This window comes from Mirounga angustirostris, unplaced genomic scaffold (assembly GCF_029215605.1).
Source record: "Mirounga angustirostris isolate CCGP_5_RB_7025 unplaced genomic scaffold, mMirAng1.0.hap1 SCAF_1, whole genome shotgun sequence".
NCBI classification, from domain to species: Eukaryota; Metazoa; Chordata; class Mammalia; order Carnivora; family Phocidae; genus Mirounga; species Mirounga angustirostris.
The window spans coordinates 201,128,931-201,148,826 of record NW_026991709.1 but is presented as its reverse complement, the minus strand read 5'-3'; the positions used below and the strand labels follow the sequence as shown (position 1 = coordinate 201,148,826).

The 19,896-nt window shown below is 47.4% G+C and overlaps 1 protein-coding gene across 3 annotated transcripts in view; it reads left to right on the top strand.

The window, feature by feature from the left end:
• The window catches only part of LARS2 (leucyl-tRNA synthetase 2, mitochondrial), a 145,852-nt gene that overhangs the window by 74,093 nt on the left and 51,863 nt on the right, over nucleotides 1-19,896 (top strand). For all 3 annotated transcript variants that reach the window (XR_010413450.1, XM_064597035.1, XM_064597034.1), the window contains exons 8-9: nucleotides 10,219-10,326; nucleotides 12,238-12,397. Coding sequence is in view for 2 of the 3 variants with exons in the window: in XM_064597035.1 (XP_064453105.1) it covers nucleotides 10,219-10,326; nucleotides 12,238-12,397 (268 nt within the window). In the remaining variant the exon portion in view is untranslated. The remainder of the gene's footprint in view (nucleotides 1-10,218; nucleotides 10,327-12,237; nucleotides 12,398-19,896) is intronic.

Sequence of the window (19,896 nt, the reverse complement as noted above, 5' to 3'; positions counted from 1 at the left end):
GACCTGGTTTTCTCCCTTCTGGATTAACAACACGTTCTCTGGAATTGAGACTCTTGGACAGCACAACTCTATTTGCAAATAAATGTTTTGCCCTGAGATGCCACAACAAATGGATTTTGCTAGAAACACGTATCACATTTCAGAAGAGAGGTGAAAATACAGCTATCAGAGGGAAGTGAGCAAGGTAAACATCATGCCACTTGAGCTTTTTCTTTCTTTTTTAAAGATTTATTTATTTATATTTGACAGAGAGAGACACAGCAAGAGAGGGAACACAAGCAGAGGGGGTGGAAGAGGGAGAAGCAGGCTTCCTGCGGAGCGGGGAGCCTGACGTGGGGCTCGATCCCAGGACCCCGGGATCATGACCTGAGCGGAAGGCAGACGCTTAACGACTGAGCCACCCAGGCGCCCCACTTGAGCTTTTTAATGCAGAAATCCTGTGTGCAACTTCATGCCAGAGTCAATGCAGGAGAGGGAGACGAGGCTGTGGGAGAGTTTATTCCTCTAGAATATTCTAGAGGGGACATCTAAAGTTTTATAAACATCTTACTGCCTTCAGCATTTATTTTCCTTTATTACAACTCAAATATACGACATGTCTTTGGAGTGACTGCGTTGAAACGATCTCAAAAACAAAAAGAATGAGGACATCTTGGCAACAAGATTAAGTTTTGGAAAGAAGTACCTACGAATTTATAATTCAAACATAATTGCTGCTCAGATCATACTGATTCAGAAGGAGGCTGAGTGTTAAGACTTTAAAAAGTGTCCATTTTAGGGGCGCCTGGGTGGCTCAGTCGGTTAAGCGTCTGCCTTCGGCTCAGGTCATGATCCCGGGGTCCTGGGATCGAGCCCCGCATCGGGCTCCCTGCTCTGCGGGAAGCCTGCTTCTCCCTCTCCCTCTGCTGTTCCCCCTGCTTGTGTTCCCTCTCTCTCTCTCTCTCTGTCAAATAAATAAATAAAATCTTTAAAAAAAAAAAAGTGTCCGTTTTAATTAAATCTTGTCATTAAATCTCTTCCATTCTGCCTCCAGTGTCCAGCTCTCCAGACTCTGGTTTCTGAACTCTCTCTCTTAGTAGCTAATAAATCCACTTCATTTCTCAGTTTCCTAAACTTTTTTTTTTTTTTTAACCAAGGTCTTCTAAAGTGTATCATGTTTTTAAAATCGATTCTTCTGTAATTCTTACTTGTGGTCCTGCCGCACCTTGTTGTTAATGCTTTAGCCCACGTATGGGCTTTAGCCCTTTCTTGGGAGGTATGGATTTATTCCTGGCATTATATCTGCTTATTTGAAGAAAGAGTCAGATTAGCCATGTTATATTTAATTCTCTTTTTATCCCCAGCTTTTTAGTTTTAATCTTCGTCTCTCTTATTCCCGACTGTGTTTTGTATCCCTGAAGCTTTTTTGATTGGATGCGCACATCAGCCCATCTTTTGTTGGTTCATGTTCTTAAACTCTGGCTCCTATTCAGACTCACTAATGTACAGTCCTGTTTCAACTTCTTCAAGCATCTGCATTCAGATGGTGTGGAACAGCAGTGGCTGTATTTTCAGCCCTATCCTGGTGAAAATGATGATAAGGGTGCTTTGCAAAACCACAATTCTCCTGTGTATGCTGAGTAATAACCACAGGGAAACGGTACCATTTGACTTCAAGTATTAGTGCAGTCATTATTCATAATAATTGAATGAGAAGCCCATCCATGTGGTTAATTTCTAGGTTTTGCAGATGGAAGAAGTTGTCTTTTGTCTAATTTACATCAAGATACCTGAAAACAGCACAGGGAGCCCAGAACAATAAGGAGATCTGGGTAATTCATTATTTGGGGTCTGCTGTGGACTTGGTTGAGTGAGCCATTTTTTTCATTTATTAAGTGAGGGGAGTTGAATAAATTCATGGTTGCCAAACCAGGCCAAAGCCTTGGGATTGATGGAGAGGGACCCGAGGAGAGAGCAGGGCGGCTCCTGGAATGGTTCAGCTTTCAGCGCTTACATATCAAGTTCCCTCTGATGTCGTTGGAAAAGTGATTTCACTACACTTTTAAGAAGAGTCTCAAAACCTGCTGTTTCCCCAGGTTTGGGGATTCTGCAAACCAGTACGGTTTCTGTACATTGAGGTTGGCCAGGGTGGGGGAAGGGGGCATTGCCAACTGTTTGCCAAATGTAAGGACATGAGACTAGATGAATTCCATCTGCTATTACCGTAATTGCCCCAAAAGGAGGAAGGATATATGATCTCAACCGAAACACCCAAACAAACGGATAAACATAGCCTGCATTAGATTGAACAACTGCAGCAGCAACCATAAATATCCCCCACATTGTTCCTGGTCTGGTGGAGATGGTGGGGCAGCAGTGCAGGATGAAGGAGAGGTCCCTGGGGCTGTTGGGCTGTGCTCTCTAAAACCCTGTTCATCAAAACTCAGTGATGCATAATGCGTCCGTGGGGACGAAACAGGGTTTGCTGGGGTTCTCAAGATGTTGATTTCATTTGGTTTGTTTTTTAAAAGTTCTTCTGGTTTTTAGAAATAGTCCTAGATTTGGTTGAGGTTTTAAGCAGGTGTCCTTCCCCCCTCCCCCCATTGGCATATCCAAACATTCACAGTTCATTCTCTTCAAATCTTTTGTCCTCCTTGAGATCTGAGTATTTTAAGCAAAACACCTCCACCAGAAGCATTTCAGCCTTGACAATTCAATCTAGAAGGAAAACACAATGAGAGGGCTTATGCACTACATAGCTTCGTAATGCAGGGGAGGGGAGGGGAGGGGTGTCAGGCGCAGTCAGCATTGGACCCTGTCAACTGAATTTTCTGTGGCAGGAGAAGATAGTGTGGTCTGTGGAGCTCATCTTCAAGTCATGTAATGTGGGTTTTATCCAATGGAAAGACATCATACCCCGTTAGACCGCGTGTGGGTTTGCTTGGAAGTTAAATGGAACTTAATTGATTCCTGGAGAGGAAAAGCCGTGGGTCGTTTTCAGAGTTTATAATGCACTAGTTATGTGCCTGTGGGCATTTAAGAACCCCTAAATTGTTCCATAAATTGAAAAGCTTTCTAGAATGTGCAGTTTAATCAGAAGATTGATTACTAGTTTATTAATATATTCTTGTTGTGATATTAATGTGTAATATATTCGAGATTTTATACTTTTGTTACAGTGATACCAAGGTAATACAGTATCAGCTAATATTCATCAGGATGTTGAAACTTTTTATTTTTTTATTTTTTTTTAAAGATTTTATTTATTTATTTGACAGAGAGATAGAACAGGTAGGCAGAGAGGCAGGCAGAGGGAGAGGGGATCGTGATCTGAGCTGAAGGCAGCCGCTTAACTGCCTGAGCCACCCAGGCGCCCCTGGATATTGAAACTTTTTAAATCCATTCATCTTAATTAAGAAATGTGGTTGCGAAAAAGTTACTCTGGTTAACTTCAGCCACAAAGGAATGGATCAGAAGAGGATCGGGTTACTCCCAGTTGGGTGGGAAGGCCAGAGACCCCGACTTTGGCAGGATTCAGGGAGCACAAGGACACGGCTAAGATCTTGCCCAGGAAAGATCTGGTTAAGCCATCACCGCTGTCAGCCTCGGGATGTCCCGCCTCTCGGGTCTGGTGTGGCATTTAAACCAGTTCCCTGGGTGCCTCTGGGTACCCCCCACCCCCAAGCCTGTACCCAGCCCGTACTGTGACTGGTTATGCTGTTTAGCTTCCACAGAGGAGGACAGTGGGCCCGGGAAAGCATCCATAGTGAGTGGCGGGGCCCTGCCACTCACCCATCGTGGATTGCCCCCACGAAAGAAGAGCCTGCAGGTGCTGGGCAGTTGACGCAGTGCAAGTTCACTGTTCTGCCACTGTTCACTGCCACTGGGGAGAAAACTCGAGGAAAGTGCGTCCTCATTAAATGAGGGCTGAGTAGTGTCATAAGGACTGGAGTGTGGGGCCTGGCTCCAGTTAGCTAAGTGATGATGGGCAGATTGCTGAACCTCGGGCGGCCTCTGTGTCATCTGTACAGAGAGGGGGAATTGTACTGACAGCCTCAGCCCCATGACTCCATAACCAGAGTCTTCTTTCCAGCCATAAAATTGAAAAATAAGTGAGATCATAGACACGGGCTGAGCTGTCATAAGCATCTCTTCCAAGTTCAAGAAAGGGGGAGTCAACACTCTGAAACCCGGACACGGGAGAGCTTGGATGGCAGGGTGGTCATGGGGGAGCAGGTGTAGGAAGGGACGGGCTTTGAGCACTGCTTTCCCAGTGCCCCTCCCACCCCGTCCTTGCGGGGTGCCCTGGGGAAATTGCTGAGACTTGTATTCTCATCTGCGAGGTGGACTGGTGCTGTCTTGTGCTGTCGTGAACAGGACATGTGCCTCATCTTCAATGATGCCACACACATAAAAGTGCCTGGTGCGTAGGAAGGATTCCACAGAGATCATTCCTTCCCTGCCCGGGGGCCGGGGAGCCGGTTCTGCTGGTTCTGCTCTCCCAGTCTCGCCCTGGAGTAGAGGGAGTTAAATGGCAATTTAATGAGCATTTGTCCAACCCAAGGCACGCATCTGGGCTCTGGGCCAGGCCCTGCATGGGTTCCACAGAAAAACCAGCGGGACTAAAGCTGTGTCCCGGAGCCCGAAGGCCAAGCTTACCCCACGCCCTGCTCTCCAGGAGCCTGCTGGGACTGAGACCTGTGAGCTCCGCGGTACCAGACTGAGGACGTCTGTGCTTCGTGATCCTACTTCACTGTGAAATGAAATGCAGATAACCATATAAAGCAAAGAGATAGTTTCCCGATTTCTTTGCAAGCAGCCATCCTTGGAGGTCAAGATGCTGAATTGTGCCGACACCCGGAAGCCCTCCTCCCTGTCCCTTTCCCGTAATAAACGGCCACTGTGCTGTTAGAATAGGCTCTTTCTGACTTTCCTCTGTAGCTGTCACCCACGTGTGCCTCTCTAGACTCTGGGGCTTATTCTTACCCTCCCTTTTTTAATTTGAGGATGCCTTTTAAGTGTCTTAATCTGCAGGTTTGCCTCTTCCTCCTTTTTGTTTTCTTACAGTTTACCTGTTGAAGTAGCCGGGCTGTGGGGCCCGTAGAGTTTCCTGGGTTTTGCCGATCGGACGTCGGTGGGGCAGTGTGACATGCTCCTGCCCTCTGGAGGTCCTGGCGCCTTTTATCACACCAAACACAATGTCTGCTATCGCAGAAGGAGCTCAGTGACCATTTTGTAATTGAAGTGGACGGGCATGTGGGAACTTGGGTACACGATTCATTCATAATGGAGATACCACATGCCCTGTCCAAATTTCCAAAGCCGCTGGTGACTTTGAAAGAACCGACTTCTAGGAAAGCCTTATGTTTACATGAAGTATGCATTGCAGTTCTACCAACTCACTTGGTTTTCTCTCTCATGCATCTTGAGGACCTCGGATCCAAGATAGAATCCCAGGATTTGCCTTACGCTCCGGGTTATACTAAAATTAGTTGTGCAGCTTCTCAAGCCTGTGCTGTCAGTAACAGAAACTCTTCCGTGTTTCTAATATTCATTATTGAGCATTCTCAAACTGCCGCACGTGTACGCAGCCCCGCAAATTCACGTTCTGTTTAGGTCAGCCAGGAAAGGGAAAGGCGGAGAAGCCGTTGTTCATCTGAAAGAGTCAGGAAGAAGGCTGTCTGGATCAGATCCATATTCTAGCTAGCTGAGTGTTCATCCATACGCTGGATGTATGTGGTGAGTCCGTTTCCAAAGAAATCCGATCCAACTAAATCTATGTAAAACTACACATGGCCTATAATTGAACTTCTCTTTGATGAGTCAAGATCTTATACTGCCTTCAGCCATCACCATGAGTGATTTTTAGACACCCCAGAAGCCACATTTAAAAATAAATCTGGTATCAGGTTTTTTTTTAGCCCTTTATAAGTTTCTCTCTGTCTCTCTCTTTTTTTAAAGATTGTATTTATTTGAGAGAGAGAGCAAGAGAGAGCATGAGCAGGGGCAGAGGAGAGGGAGAAGCAGGCTCCCCGCTGAGCAGGACCCTGAGATCATGACCTGAGCCAAAGGCAGACACCCAACCAACTGAGCCACCCAGGCGCACCTGTAACTTTCTCTTAAAGTAGAATGCTTGCAGCGTTACAATCATGGGGTTGAGGCCTCTTGAGATCCCTACGAGAGGGAAAGGAAGGGACGCCATTGAAGCTGAGAGGCCACCCAGGGGTCCCCTGAAGAGCCAGGCTATGCTCATGGTGCTGGGCCCCAGGAGGACGAGGCCACCTGTGTGCAGTCAGCAGTGTGACCACAGGGACGGGTCTCCCAAAAGCAGAGCCTCAGCTGCTCCAGATTATGTTAGAGACAGGCTTCCTCTTCATTATCGGAGGGGAGGAGAGGACGAAAAAGGGTTGGTTTCTACCTTACCTTGGCTTGAGGCCCATTTCTCATTTCTTTGTGTTTTTCCTGGATTCCACATGTCAGCTGTACACTGTAGGTATATAGTAGGTGCTGCGTACTCAGTGGTGAGCCAAACTGAACATGGTGCTTGCTCTCGGGGAGCAAGCACGCAGCCCAAAGAAGAGATGAACGATAGAGAGCTGGAGAGCAAGGAGAATGAAGGGGCATGTTGGCCAGGTGGCCAGAGTGGGCCAGGAGCATAGCCTGCACCCATGCCTTAGGCAGGTTTGGTGTTTCTGAGAAACTGAAAGCACGTCACTGTAATTAAAGCGTAACGAACAGTCTGCAGCAGGAATTGCACCACCTTCCCAAAAGTCATTTTTCGCTCCAGCAAATACAGAAACGTCATGGTCCTGTTGGGCTCCTCTGTGTGTCACCATCAAGTATTTTATTTTATTTGGGAAGGGGGAGGGGGCAAAGGGAGAGGGAGAGAGAATCTCAAGGAGACTCCACGCCCAGTGCAGAGTCCAGTGCGGGGCTAGCTTCATCTCACGACACTGAGATCATGACCTGAGCCGAAATCAAGAGCCGGCTCACTTAACTGACTGAGCCACCCGGGCACCCTAACCGTCAGGTATTTTAGATTTCTCCTGAAAAGCCTTCTCACGATCACAAGGAGTTGGAACGTACATATGGTATTTGTACGTGGTTGATTTGTTCCTTATTCTAGTTAAGACTAGCAGCTCTAGATCCCTTTGATCCTCCCCTGGGAGATTTGGGCAAGCGTTCCTAGTACAATATAGTTTCATCAGCATCCTACAGTGTCTCAAGCACAGATCGTGGTGAACTCTCTCAAGTCTTACCTTAAATTTTTCTTTTTTTTTTTTTTTTAAAGATTTTATTTATTTATTTGAGAGAGAGAATGAGATAGAGAGAGCATGAGAGGGGGGAGGGTCAGAGGGAGAAGCAGACTCCCCGCCGAGCAGGGAGCCCGATGCGGGACTTGATCCTGGGACTCCAGGATCATGACCTGAGCGGAAGGCAGTCGCTTAACCAACTGAGCCACCCAGGCGCCCCTACCTTAAATTTTTCTATATCTTCTTTATCAACTGGTTTTCACGGATCTCCTTTCCAAATTACCAAGTAGATTTTAAAATACCCACAGTTTCTGGTTGATTACGTTTTGTCATAAAAAGCATTTTTCAGGGCGCCTGGGTGGCTCAGTCAGTTAAGTGTCTGCCTTGGGCTCAGGTCATGATCCCGGGGTCCTGGGATCAAGCCCCGTGTTGGGCCCCCTGCTCAGCGGGAAGCCTGCTTCTCCCTCTCCCTCTGCCTGCCGCTCCCCACTTGGGCTCTCTTTTTCCTCTCTGTCAAATAAATAAAATTTTAAAAAAGCATTTTTCATCTTTCATAAGTAACAGTCCAAAAACGGGAGAAACCTAGGATCATGTGTTGGAAACGACTTACAAACACCCTGGGTGGTTGGGTCTCTGCATTGAAGATTGTGCTGAGTGTCCCATCACTAGGTTCGTTGGTGGCAGGAAGGAAGGGGGCCTTCCTAGCCTTGGTGTGTGGTTGTGTTCAAAGGACAGCTTGAACTCACGAGGCTTCCCAGTGCTCTCCTTCTTCCATTTTGTCTGCTTTCCATTTTCATGTTAGTGTAGCTCTGCTCCCTCTTTCCTTCGCTCGTCAGTCGAGACTGACAGCCCTGCGGCAGGAAGGCTCACCGTGTCACCGAGCAGCCGGTAAGCCGTGTTCCATGCAGCGCTGTTCCTTGCCCCTGACTGCAGGCAGACACCCCGTAGCCCCACACACGGTAGGGGCTCCCCAACTTTCATTCCCTCACTTGTGTTTTCCCATTATCTATCTGCTTCCAAATTCCCTTTTCCCCCCCTTCCTGTCTTTCCTTTCTGGAGCCTCGCTTTCCCCACCCACCCACTCCCGTGACTTCCCTTCTCCTTCTCTGGGGTTCATCCACCCAGCTCTTTCGTATCTCTCCCTTATTTCTCACTCTGCTCATTTTCTTCGCTGCCTTCCCACGATTTTCCTTTTCCCTTGCCTCATCTCCCGGACCTGCGTCTCACCTTCTGTGACGCTAATTGCACCTGGCATTGAATTTTGATCAGTTAACCGACTAACAGCAGCAGACTGCATGTGTACATTGTTTGAACTTAACGGGAGGGACTCTGGCACATCCTGCTTTGCATATGCCCAGGTCCCCAGTGCCTAATGAGGTTCTGGTGTGGACAGGTGGGTGGCTAATACCTTGTGGTGGAATAAAGAAATGAATGGGGGCGCCTGGGTGGCTCAGCCGGTTAAGCATCTGCCTTCGGCTTAGGTCATGAACCCAGGCCCTGGGATCGAGCCCCGCGTCGGGCTCCTTGCTCAGTGGGGAGTCTGCTTCTCCCTCTCCCTGCCGCTCCCCCTGCTTGTGCTCTCTTGCACGCTGTCAAATAAATAAAATCTTTTAAAAAAAAGAAAAGAACAAACACATTGCTGGTCAGCTTGATGGGGCCTATTATCCATAATTTCTGCCGCAGAAGAAATTTCTGGATCTTGAAGCTTCCAGACTCTATTGAATAGATGAGACTGGATGGATAGACAGATGATGGGTATAGAGGCTCTGTGTTGTTTATCACACGACTGAGTGAGAATCTCTGTGCTGCGGGGGAAAGGAATGCCTTTAGTAAGTCTGGGTTCTGGTCATGACTCGTCCACTGCGGCAGCCTTGCATCACAGAGCTTTAACCTCTCTCAGCATAAGGTCATTGGTTTGAAAGTGAGCTACCTTACCAGAGTATGTGAGAAGAGATGTGTGTAAAAGCAGTGTATGAATTACAAAACACTAGGCACGCAAAGCATCATCATGTTGCCTGTATTAATCATAATACAATTGGGAATTTAAAATTGGAATCTTTACATTACAAATACGTGATTTACACTTTTTTTTTTAAGATTTATTTATTTTAGAGAGAGCGAGCATGTGCGTGGGTGTGCATTAGTATGGGGGGGCAGAGGGAGAGAGAGAGAGAAAATCTCAAGCAGACTCCCCGCTGAGCCCCTGACACGGGGCTCGATCTCACCACCCCGAGATCACGACCTGAGCCGAAATCAAGAGTCCAACGCTTGACCAACTGAGCCACCCAGGCGCCCCTGTGATTTACTTCTAAATCCATCTGTTGAAGGAATGTGTCTCATCATCAAATACTAAATGATGGCATGGACTTGAGGCCATACAGAGTAATTTATAGAAAAGCCCCTCGTTATAGGAATTTAGGACTAAAAGTAGACACACACACCAAAAAAAAACCCAGTGAAAATATATATGCACTTCTAATAGCGAATGTTTACACAAATCAACACGATGATTTCCCTTATGCTGATTTTGATTTTTTTGTTGCAAAGATGTCATTTATAGTGTTGTATTTTTGATACAGCTGAGTTGTAGCATGCCCATCCCCATGAGTTGCTTATCTCAGAGTTTCAAAATTCAGAAACTTGAACTTCTTTTGTTTAGTTCACAGACTGTGGGAGAGAATGTACTTACTGCATTCATCAAAGATGTTAATAAAGGTCTTCCCTCATTAATTTTCTTCTTTCTGCAAAACGTCGGCCCGCTCAGAATAGAGAAATCGTTCAAACCCATCTCACTGAATTGAGTCATGGTGAGTGCATCTCACCATGTGTTTCCGACCCTCCCTGGGCTCCTCGGATTGGCAAGTGGACAAGGAGAGGGTTGATCCGGAGCCTCCTTTAATGTTCCCCTCTTCCTGCCTTAGGAAGCCCCCCATCCTGTGCGTCCCTTAAGTACAGTTCTAGCCCTCTTCTCCTCTCATTTCCACAGGCCATGCAGGAAGCGCTGGTGGACCTTCCCGAGTGGTATGGAATAAAAGGCATGCAGGCCCACTGGATCGGAGACTGTGTGGGCTGCCATCTGGACTTCACATTGAAGGTGAACGAGCAAAGCCTCTCCGTTGATTAAAGCTCTCCAATCCCCTTCTGCGGTTTCAGAACTCACCGAGCAAACCAGCAGCAGCATCTCAAACGTTGCTGTAGCCACATTTTTACAGTGCAAAGAAACAGGCGAAATTGATTTTAATAACATATCTTTAACCCACTGTATACCAAAAAATGATCATTTCCCGATGTGGTCAGTAACAAAGGTCTATTGAGGAAACAGCTGACGCTCAGGTTTTCGTACAGTCTTTGAAATCTGTGCTCTCTTAACACAGCGACACTGGCCAAGGGTTCCATCACCTCTTACTGCTACTGGCCATCCTGCTGGTCGGCGCGAATAGAGAGGGCTTCTGTGGGTCCGTGAACTCCCTGAGGTGATGTGCGGAGGGTTGTGTGGACATCTTCCTGCACAGTGGGCCCAGAGCTCCGCAGGGTTTGTGTCACAAAGCAGGTTAAAAACGAGCAAGCCAAGGCTGACACCATCTCAAAACGGGGCGCACCCGAAGCTGGGGAGGGTCATGGGCTTACCCAGGGTTCAGAAGAGCCTACCTGTGTGGAAACACTGCTCAGAGGTCACTGCCGAAGGCCCACCTACTCTGGAAGGTGCCCCCCAACCTTTTCTCTTTGTCCCTGCAGACTGGGTAGTTGTTGTTTTGCTGTTTTGCTGTTTCTTACCTGGGTGGGTTCTGGGTTGTTTTGTTTTGTTTTTTAATTCTTCTGGTGTCTCCTTCCTACTCAAGACTTTTGTGCCCTTAGCTCCAAACTCATCCCTCACCTTAGGCCAGACCTTTAGAAGGAGGGGACAGCAGTCAAGAGACAGAGTTGACCTACTTTTCTAGACTTGTACTGACAGCCATCCTGGGGTCTGCTGAGCTCCCCCTCCTTGTCACAGAGCTCACGCTTCCCTGTGCCGTCTCCTCACGAACGCGATCCCCCTCACTCCCAACTGCAGACACGGGAAGGCCCCCATAAGGGAGCGGGGACTTTGAAACCTTTGAAAACCAAATCCTGAAATGACCAAATTCTGTCACCACTTTCCTGAGAAGGTGGTGAGATTTCTGAAATTCAGTCCTGCTGCGACTTTGGTTCAGGCTCTTAGGGCTGTCTCGTTTTGGGTCCTGTGCATTAGACTGGGTCGGGTCCCCGTGTCACAAGGCCTTTGCTTCTCAGCCAGGGTGAAGGCTGTGGGTCTCTGAGCAGGTCGACTCCTGTACATGGAATGGCTTCCACATTTTCTCCCTTCCCCAACGTTTTATTATGAAAATGTTTCTGTCTCCGTTCCTGGACCCACCTGAAAATGAGATGTCTCGGGGGAGGGAACACTCTCAGTCCAGCAGCTACAGGACCATATGTGGCTGGGCCTTTGGGGCCCTAAGTCTGGCTCCACAGGGGACCCCTAACCAGCCCTAGGGCCACGCTCAGTCATGGCCTCGGGTGTCCTCTCTTTCCTCTTCAGAACAGTTTTAGCCCCAAGGACTGCTTTTCTGGTTAGAAAAGCAGATGCCTTTATTTTTTTAATATACCTTAAATCCTGGAGGGAAGTATAGCTCCTTTGTCAGGACAGAAACAATACAACATTGATAGTTATTTTTGATTCGTGAACAAAGGAGCCAGGAAAATGGGGGAGGCATCTTTCTGAGCACGCTTTGACCACCTTTGATTTGGGGCCGCCAAGTACACCTGGCGGTGGGCACCAGACTTAAAGAGGAATGGTGATCGTCTTCTCTCTCGCCCGTCTCTGCCCCTACCAGGGGCCATCTCAGGGCCCCACATCCCTGGGGCTGCAGCCCGGAACCGTCCCTGGTGTTTGGGCTTGAGGAGGGGAGGGAGGAGGGGATGTGGCCCGGGAGCACGACAGCCCCGGAGGAGCCCTAAGGAATGAAATGGCTCTGCTTTTACCTGCCAGGTGGATGGTCAAGTCACAGGAGAAAAGCTGACCGCCTACACAGCCACCCCCGAGGCCATTTACGGCACCTCCCACGTGGCCATCTCTCCCAGCCACAGACTCTTACATGGGCACAGCTCTCTGAAGGAAACCTTTCGGAAGGCACTCGTTCCTGGCAAAGGTGAGCTGGCGAGTTCTAGTTGGACATCGAGCAGTTCTCAGGTTCACAGTCTCTTCCCATATGTCATCCTGTGTGATTTGTTCTTCGCCTGAGCCTGACTTGTTAGTTTTTTATTTTCAAACAGGATAAATGAGAGCTTTGAAAATGTTGCTACCCCCGGTTTCGCTTTGAGCGACTCGTTTGTCGGCTTCTTGAGTTTCTGACCGAAAGCTCAACTCTTTCTCTCTAGATACAATCTAGACTTCAAGTTCTTTCTGACAGGAATAGCATCTTCTGCCTAATTTATAATTCCATCGTCAAATAAGACTATCCTGATGATGGCGACAAGGAGGAAGCCAGTGAGAATCAGAGGAAGCATTTTCAAAAACTTCATCGTGTTATTTTAGACTTCCCACAGTAATCTGAGCAGCTGAACAGCGTCCTGCTCAGCACAGGCCTTCAGTCAGTGGATCCAGCTGACCTGGAGTGGGCACAGCAGGTGTTACTGGTCAGTGAGAATTTGGGGAGGCCTGTGCGTTAGTCAGGACGCTATGGTTGCAAGCAACAGAATGCATTCCCTGGCCAACCCGGAGAACAAAGGGAACCTCCTGGAGGCTGTGGAAAGCTTGCTGACTAGCAGGAACCAGTCTGGAAGACGATCTGGATCAGGCAGCTGTGCGGTTTTGGTGGCAAGAGCTCATAGACAGTCTTTTGAGTGCCACTGACTGAGTGAATCTGCTCTCACCTCACCCTCAGGGTGTGGGGCACTTGGTCTGAGATTCCTGTTGGAGGGAAACTGTCTCAATGGTATAACTGAGGCCCATGGCCTTTTTCTTGGGCAAGGGAAGGTCCGGCACCTTTCTTGTTAGACCACCAAGACTAGATCCAGTGAGGAGGGGTCGCTTCCCGAAACAAACCCAGAGGCTCTTATTAGAGGAAGGCAGTATGGACCCTGGGCAGGCAAAAGGAAGTCCCCCATCAATTAGAAGTAGGTCTCTGGATGGGGCGCCTGGGTGGCGCAGTTGGTTGCACATCTGCCTCTTGGTTTCTGCTCAGGGTCATGAGATTGAGCCCCACGTTGGGCTCTGTGCTCAGCAGAGTCTGCTTGAGATTCTCTCCCTCCCTCTCTCTTTCTCTCTCAAATAAATAAATAAATCTAAAAAAAAAAAGAAGTAGGTCTCCGGAGAAATGTAAATATTTCTATAAAAATCTCATCTTTATTTTCTTTTCACAGACTGTAAATTTCAACCCAAAGAACACAGTCTGAGTTATCGGGGTCTGTTTGAATTATTTGACTAACAAAAATGGTTTGTTTGGTGATATAAAGTGTTTTGGGTTTTTTTTTTAATTGCTATTCTTAAAATAACCAGAATGAAAGGTTTCCTGGTATAAGGCTGGAAAGATAGACGATGTCATCCCAACTTACCTCTGCTAAAGACTTTTTTTTTTTACTTATCTGACAGAGAGAGAGAGAGCGCAAGCAGAGGGAGAAGCAGGCAGAGGGAGAGGGAGAAACAGACTCCCCACGGAGCAGGGAGCCCGATGCAGGGCTCGACCCCAGGACCCTGGCATCACAAGTGCCCTGAGACTTTTTCTTTTTTTTTGAGATTTTATTTATTTTGGAGCGCCTGGGTGGCTGAGTCATTAAGCATCTGCCTTTGGCTCAGGTCATGATCCCAGGGTCCTGGGATTGAGCCCTGAATTGGGCTCCTTGCTCCACGGGAAGCCTGCCTCCTTGTGTTCCTGCTCTCTCTATCTCTCTCTGTGTCAAAAAAATAAATAAATAAAATCTTTAAAAAAAAAAATATTTTATTTATTTATTTGAAAGAGAGAGAGTGAGAGAGAGAGCGCACAAGCGAGGGAAGGGGCAGAGGGAGAAGGAGAAGGAGGCTCTCCACTGACCAGGGATCCCAATGCGGGGCTTGCTCCCAGGACCCTAGAATCATGACCTGAGCCAAAGGCAGACACTTAACCAACTGAGCCACCCAGGTGCCCCTCTGCTGAAGACTTTTAATTGCTTACTTCCAGCATTGAAGCCAGGTTCAAATCAGTGAGCACTTAGGAAGAGCCTGCTGGTGCTAAGCGCTTGGGGACACACAGAGGACCAGTCCCCCGTCCTGCCCCCAGGGGGGCCATGACAAAGGAGAGCCAGACGCATGTGTGATTCACTCTGGCCCAAAACAGATACCACTTGCTGTCATCTCCTGTTGTTATGTACTGAAACAGAAAAAAGACATGTGTTAAAATTTCAGTGTTGTGCTCATAAAGTCCAATGTAGCTATCTGTTTTATTTTCCACTTACTCAAAAGAAGAACTGGATTCTTTTCAACTGTTTAGTTGAAAGGGAATACTCATAGTTTTTACTCTCATGAGCATTTTGGGATTCCTTGTGGGCTGTGATGGGTGAAGAATATCTAAAATCGAAAAACTAAAAAAATGTAAACATCTAGCCCTTAGATTTTGTTTTCTTACAGTTAATCTGGGGACACAAATTAAAATGAGGTAATATTAACAGGGGCTTCATGAGACCGTACATTATGAAAGATGGAGCTCCTGACATGAAAGGCACTGGATAAATTCCAAATATTTTGATATGTAAGAAATTAAATTATTTTAGCAAATGCAAAGAGCGATGTTTTCATGATCATTTGGGGCATTGGCACCTCTGACTTGTCCCATCATTTCATTTTAGCGCTGAATGGCTGGCCAGCTTTATTCTCACCTCTTTTTAATAATCTCTGAAATAATTCCAAGTGGAACATTACACCTGGCTCTGTATTTTCCAATTCTAATTTTCAGAGTAGAAATATTCTTTTTGCAGATGTCAACTTATTCAAAGTCTCAAGATTAATTTGCACGTCAAGTCTCTGGATTTTGACATGTGGCATTAGTTATGGAAGGCCAGTACGGTGCCTTGAGTGTAATGTAGTTTTTCTAAAAATCAAATGAAAATCATCATATGATTATGGATGTATGCCTTCTTTGGCCTTGGAGGTTACACTTTAAACCTGAGCGTTGTATTGCTGTTGTCATTTATCATTGCCGACTGGCTCCAGTCAGACGGGCGGCTTGATTTTTTTCCTCCAGTGTCAGGTTTTGAGGGTGACTAGTGACCGCTGAAAGCCAGGGATGTGATGGAATGTATCACTTGCAGGAGGTTAAATTCTCAAACATGGGTTCCTACAGCCACTAAGTTGGTTTCTGCATATCAGCTCCCGCGTGGGCACAAGATGGCCAAGGTTCTGGTCCCAGAGCCATCCTGTGACTTAAGGAAGGTCACTTCACCGTTGTGAGTTTGGCCTTCCCAGCCAAGTGGGCGGGGTGGTTGTGGGGGGCCCTGCGGGGACAGAAGGGGCCCTGAGTAGCTCAGAGGAGGATGGTGACACCTGCGGGTGGGGGCTCATGCTTGGCAGAGGTCAGGCAGGAAGACCAGCAAACCATGGGTTAAGAGACAGTGACGATAGAAGAACAGTGCTTGTCAGAGTGGAGGGGCCAGAGCAGCTCCCAGACGTTTCTGGAAGGCAGCAAGGGCAGAGGCTCCAGGGACGCTGCCCTCATTTCTGGCTGGGCCGACTGGGTTGCTGATGTTATTGACTAGAAGCACTGTGTTTTGCTCAGCCCCCTGTAATTTGGCATAGATTCCTTTAAGAGAGCGAAAAGTCAGGTGCTTCCCCATAGAGTTCTGCAAACTGAGTTTAATTTCTATCACTCACGTTGCCTCCTTCTCTCAGCTGACCGCCTCTGACTTAAGTCGTGTTATGTAAGCTCTGACTTGATGGGAGCTAGAAACCATAAAAAGCATCAATAGGGAAATATCATCGGAGTTCTAGAAGCTGTTCTGTCTTTTTCCTGGCGTCTTTTCTTACATTTCTTTTTTTTTTTTTTTTAAGATTTTATTTATTTATTTGAGAGAGAGAGAGAGCACATGAGAGGGGGAGGGTCAGAGGGAGAAGCAGACTCCCTGCCAAGCAGGGAGCCCGATGCGGGACTCGATCCCGGGACTCCAGGATCATGACCTGAGCCGAAGGCAGTCGCTTAACCGACTGAGCCACCCAGGCGCCCCTTTTCTTACATTTCTAATATTAAAATAATATTCAAACCCTGAGGCTTTGGAACCACACATTTCAGCTCTGAGTCACCAGCAGTCTCCACAGGACGTTTATTGCCGAAAGGGTAGGTGAGGTCTCCCTAAAGGGAACCTCAGAACCCCACTGTTACTGCCACATCAGAGAGCCTCGTCTCCCCAGGAGCCCCGGAGCATTAAATAATTAATTGCTCACTCCTGTCCTCCCCCTTTCTGCTCTGTATGTGTGTGGGGATGGGATCCTATAGGTTATAGTCTGTTCTTTAATCAAACTGTTCCCTCTGCCATCCTTCCAGCACATGCTAATAGATGTTATGTGGAGGGAGGGGCCTCTGCGCTCCCATAACCTGGATAAACAAAGACGAACAGGTTTCTGTGCTCCTGGACTTCTCACAAACTTTGCCGCGCCATTGCGCACTGCGACTGTGTCCGAGAGCAGGTCACATGACACTTCCCACACTCCCTTGACCACACAACCCTGGTCCCACAGAGTATCCCTGCGAGGATCACTGCTTTGCTGATCACTGAACAAAAGCCACCTGTTTGTTTTTTCCAGAAGGCACGAAAGACAGGCCTGCTCTGCAGTGGGGCCCTGCGGGCAGAGGGCACCTTTGGGCCCAGAGCAGGGAGAGCAGCAGAGGGAGAGGGAGAAGCAGACTCCCCACTGAGCAAGGAGCCCGATGCGGGACCCGATCCCAGGACCCTGGGATCACGACCTGAGCCGAAGGCAGACACTTAACCGACTGAGCCACCCAGGCGCCCCTAGTATATCTGCAGAATTACGCACAGTTTTAGGACATTTTTGTCACCCCCAAAGAGATCCCCCACTGTTTCCCCCAGCCCTAGGCAGCCGCTGGTCTGCTTTGTCCATAGATTTGCGAGTTCTGGACATTTCATATAAATGGAATCATGCAGTATTTTGTCCTTTTGTAACTGGCTTCTTTGACTTAGTATAATGTTCTCAAGGCTCATCCATGTTGTAGCCTGTGTGAGTACTTTATTCCCTTTTATTTCAGAATAATATTGTGCATTTTGTTCATCCATTCATCAGTTGATGGACATTCTAGCTACTTTCTTGCTCCTCTGAGTGGTGCGGCTGTGAACATAAGTACAGATTTCTGTGTGGACATATGCTTTCATTTCCTCACGTATGTGTCTAGGAGTGGACTTGCTGGGTCATATGGTAGCTCTGTGTTTAACTGGTTGAGGAAGTATCGGAGTTTCCCAGAGCAGCTACACCATTTCACATTCGCCCCAACAGTGTGCCAGGGCTCCAATTTCTCTACATCTTCGCCAGTGCTTGTTATTGTCTGTCTTTCTGCTGATAATCATCCCAGTGGGTGGGGAGTGGTGTCTCATGGGTTTGATTTGCATTTACCCAATGGCTAGTGATGCTGAGCATCTTTGCATGTGCTTGTTGGCTATTTGTGTATCTTCTTTGGAGACAGGTCTATTCAGACTCTCTGCCCATTTTTTAATTGAATTGTCTTTCTATTGTTGATTTTTTTTTTTTTAAGATTTTATTTATTTGACAGAGAGATATAGCGAGAGAGGGAACACAAGGAGGGGGAGTGGGAGAGAGAAAAGCAGGCTCTCCGCTGAGTAGGGAGCCCGATGCGGGGCTCAATTCCAGGACCCTGGGATCATGACCTGAGCCGAAGGCAGACTTTTAACGACTGAGCCACCCAGGTGCCCCTCCGCCTTCATTCTTTTGCATGTGGTCATATTACCTTTTTTTAAAAAAATTATTTTATTTATTTGAGAGAGAGAGAGCGAGAGGGAGCGAGAGAGCACGTGTGAACAGGGGGAGGGGCAGAGGGGGGAGGAGAGGGAGAGGGAAAAAATCTTAAGCAGACTCCTCACTGAGTGCAGAGCCCGATGTAGGGCTCGATCCCACTACCCTGAGACCATGACCTGAGCTGAAACCAAGGGTCGGATGCTCAACCAACTGAACCACCCAGGTGCCCCAGTGTGTGGTCATACTACTTTTTAGTTCATGTTCCCACAGAAACGTATCTTAAAGAAAAGACAGCTTCTGTCTTTATGTTTTGGTTTTCATATAATATGATTTCAGAAAGTGGGGTTTTTTTGTTTGTTTTTAGGCAGGCTTCACAATTCTTTTTTAATCCATACATAATATTCTGTTAACTCGATGTACCATCATATTCTCAGTCTTCCCTATGATGTTGAACATTTGGCCTTTTCATGTTTGGGGCTGTCCCGGACATAGCTGCTATCCATATTTATATCCACAAAGCTCTTTTCCTCTATAGAATTACTTCCTTAAGAGACATTCCCCAGAGTGGGATTTATGTGGTCACAGGTTATGAACATTTTTCTAGTTCTTGTTACAGGTGGCTTTTATTGGTTTTGGAAAGGGCTATGATCGGTTTACAGTGCTGTATCCAATGATACACAAATTTCAGTGCAACTTCGCAAGTATTGATGGTACCCTTCTAAAAGTTCTTGCTAACTTATCAGGTGTAAAATGATAATACTTCCAGATTACGTTAATTTCTCTTTCTTCTTTTTTTAAAAATCAACTTGTGTTTTATAAGATCCAAGTGATATATGTATATCACACGAAAAGTGAGTTGTCAAAGAGTATCAGCAACAGCAGGAGCTTCCTTACCCAGCCACCTCGAATCATTTTAGGTATGTGTTACTTAGGGTGTAAGTTTGGTGGCTACGACAGAGTCCTGAAAACACAGTGACTTAAAAAGATAGAAGTTTATTTTTGCCCACCTGAATCTCAAAGCAAGTATGACAAGTCTGCCCTGTGAGTCAGTCATGGCCAAGGCTCTTTCTGTCTTCCCACTCTGTCCTTCAAGGGTCTTACCCTTACCTATGTGTTCTGAGATGTTCTGCACTTCATCTGCATTGCAGTAAGTCAGAAGCAGGGAAAGAAGGGCATGTTCCTTCCCTCTGAGAGCATGCCCTAGAAGTTGCTTCTGGACATACCCCAAGGCCACGCCTAGTGCAAGGGAGGCTGAGCAGTGCTGTTGTGAGCTATGCAGACGTGTGTCCAACTAAATGTTCTGTTGCTGAATCAGAAGGTGAGGCAGGGGGCGCCTGGGTGGCTCAATCGTTAAGCGTCTGCCTTCGGCTCAGGTCATGATCCCAGGGTCCTGGGATCGAGCCCCGCATCGGGCTCCCTGCTCAGCGGGGAGCCTGCTTCTCCCTTTCCCGCTCCCCCTGCTGTGTTCCCTCTCTCGCTGTCTGTCTCTCTCTGTCAAATAAATAAATAAAATCTTAAAAAAAAAAAAAGGCGGTGAGACAGGTCTGTGGTCGACTGTCGGTCTGTGCCACAGCTGTTTCTATGGTTCAGACCTCCACGTGTCTGTATAATACGCCTACCCTGTTCCCTCTCAGTTCACCAGTTCTCGACATTACCCTGCAACCTTTACTCGTGCACCACCTCCCCTCATCTTCCATC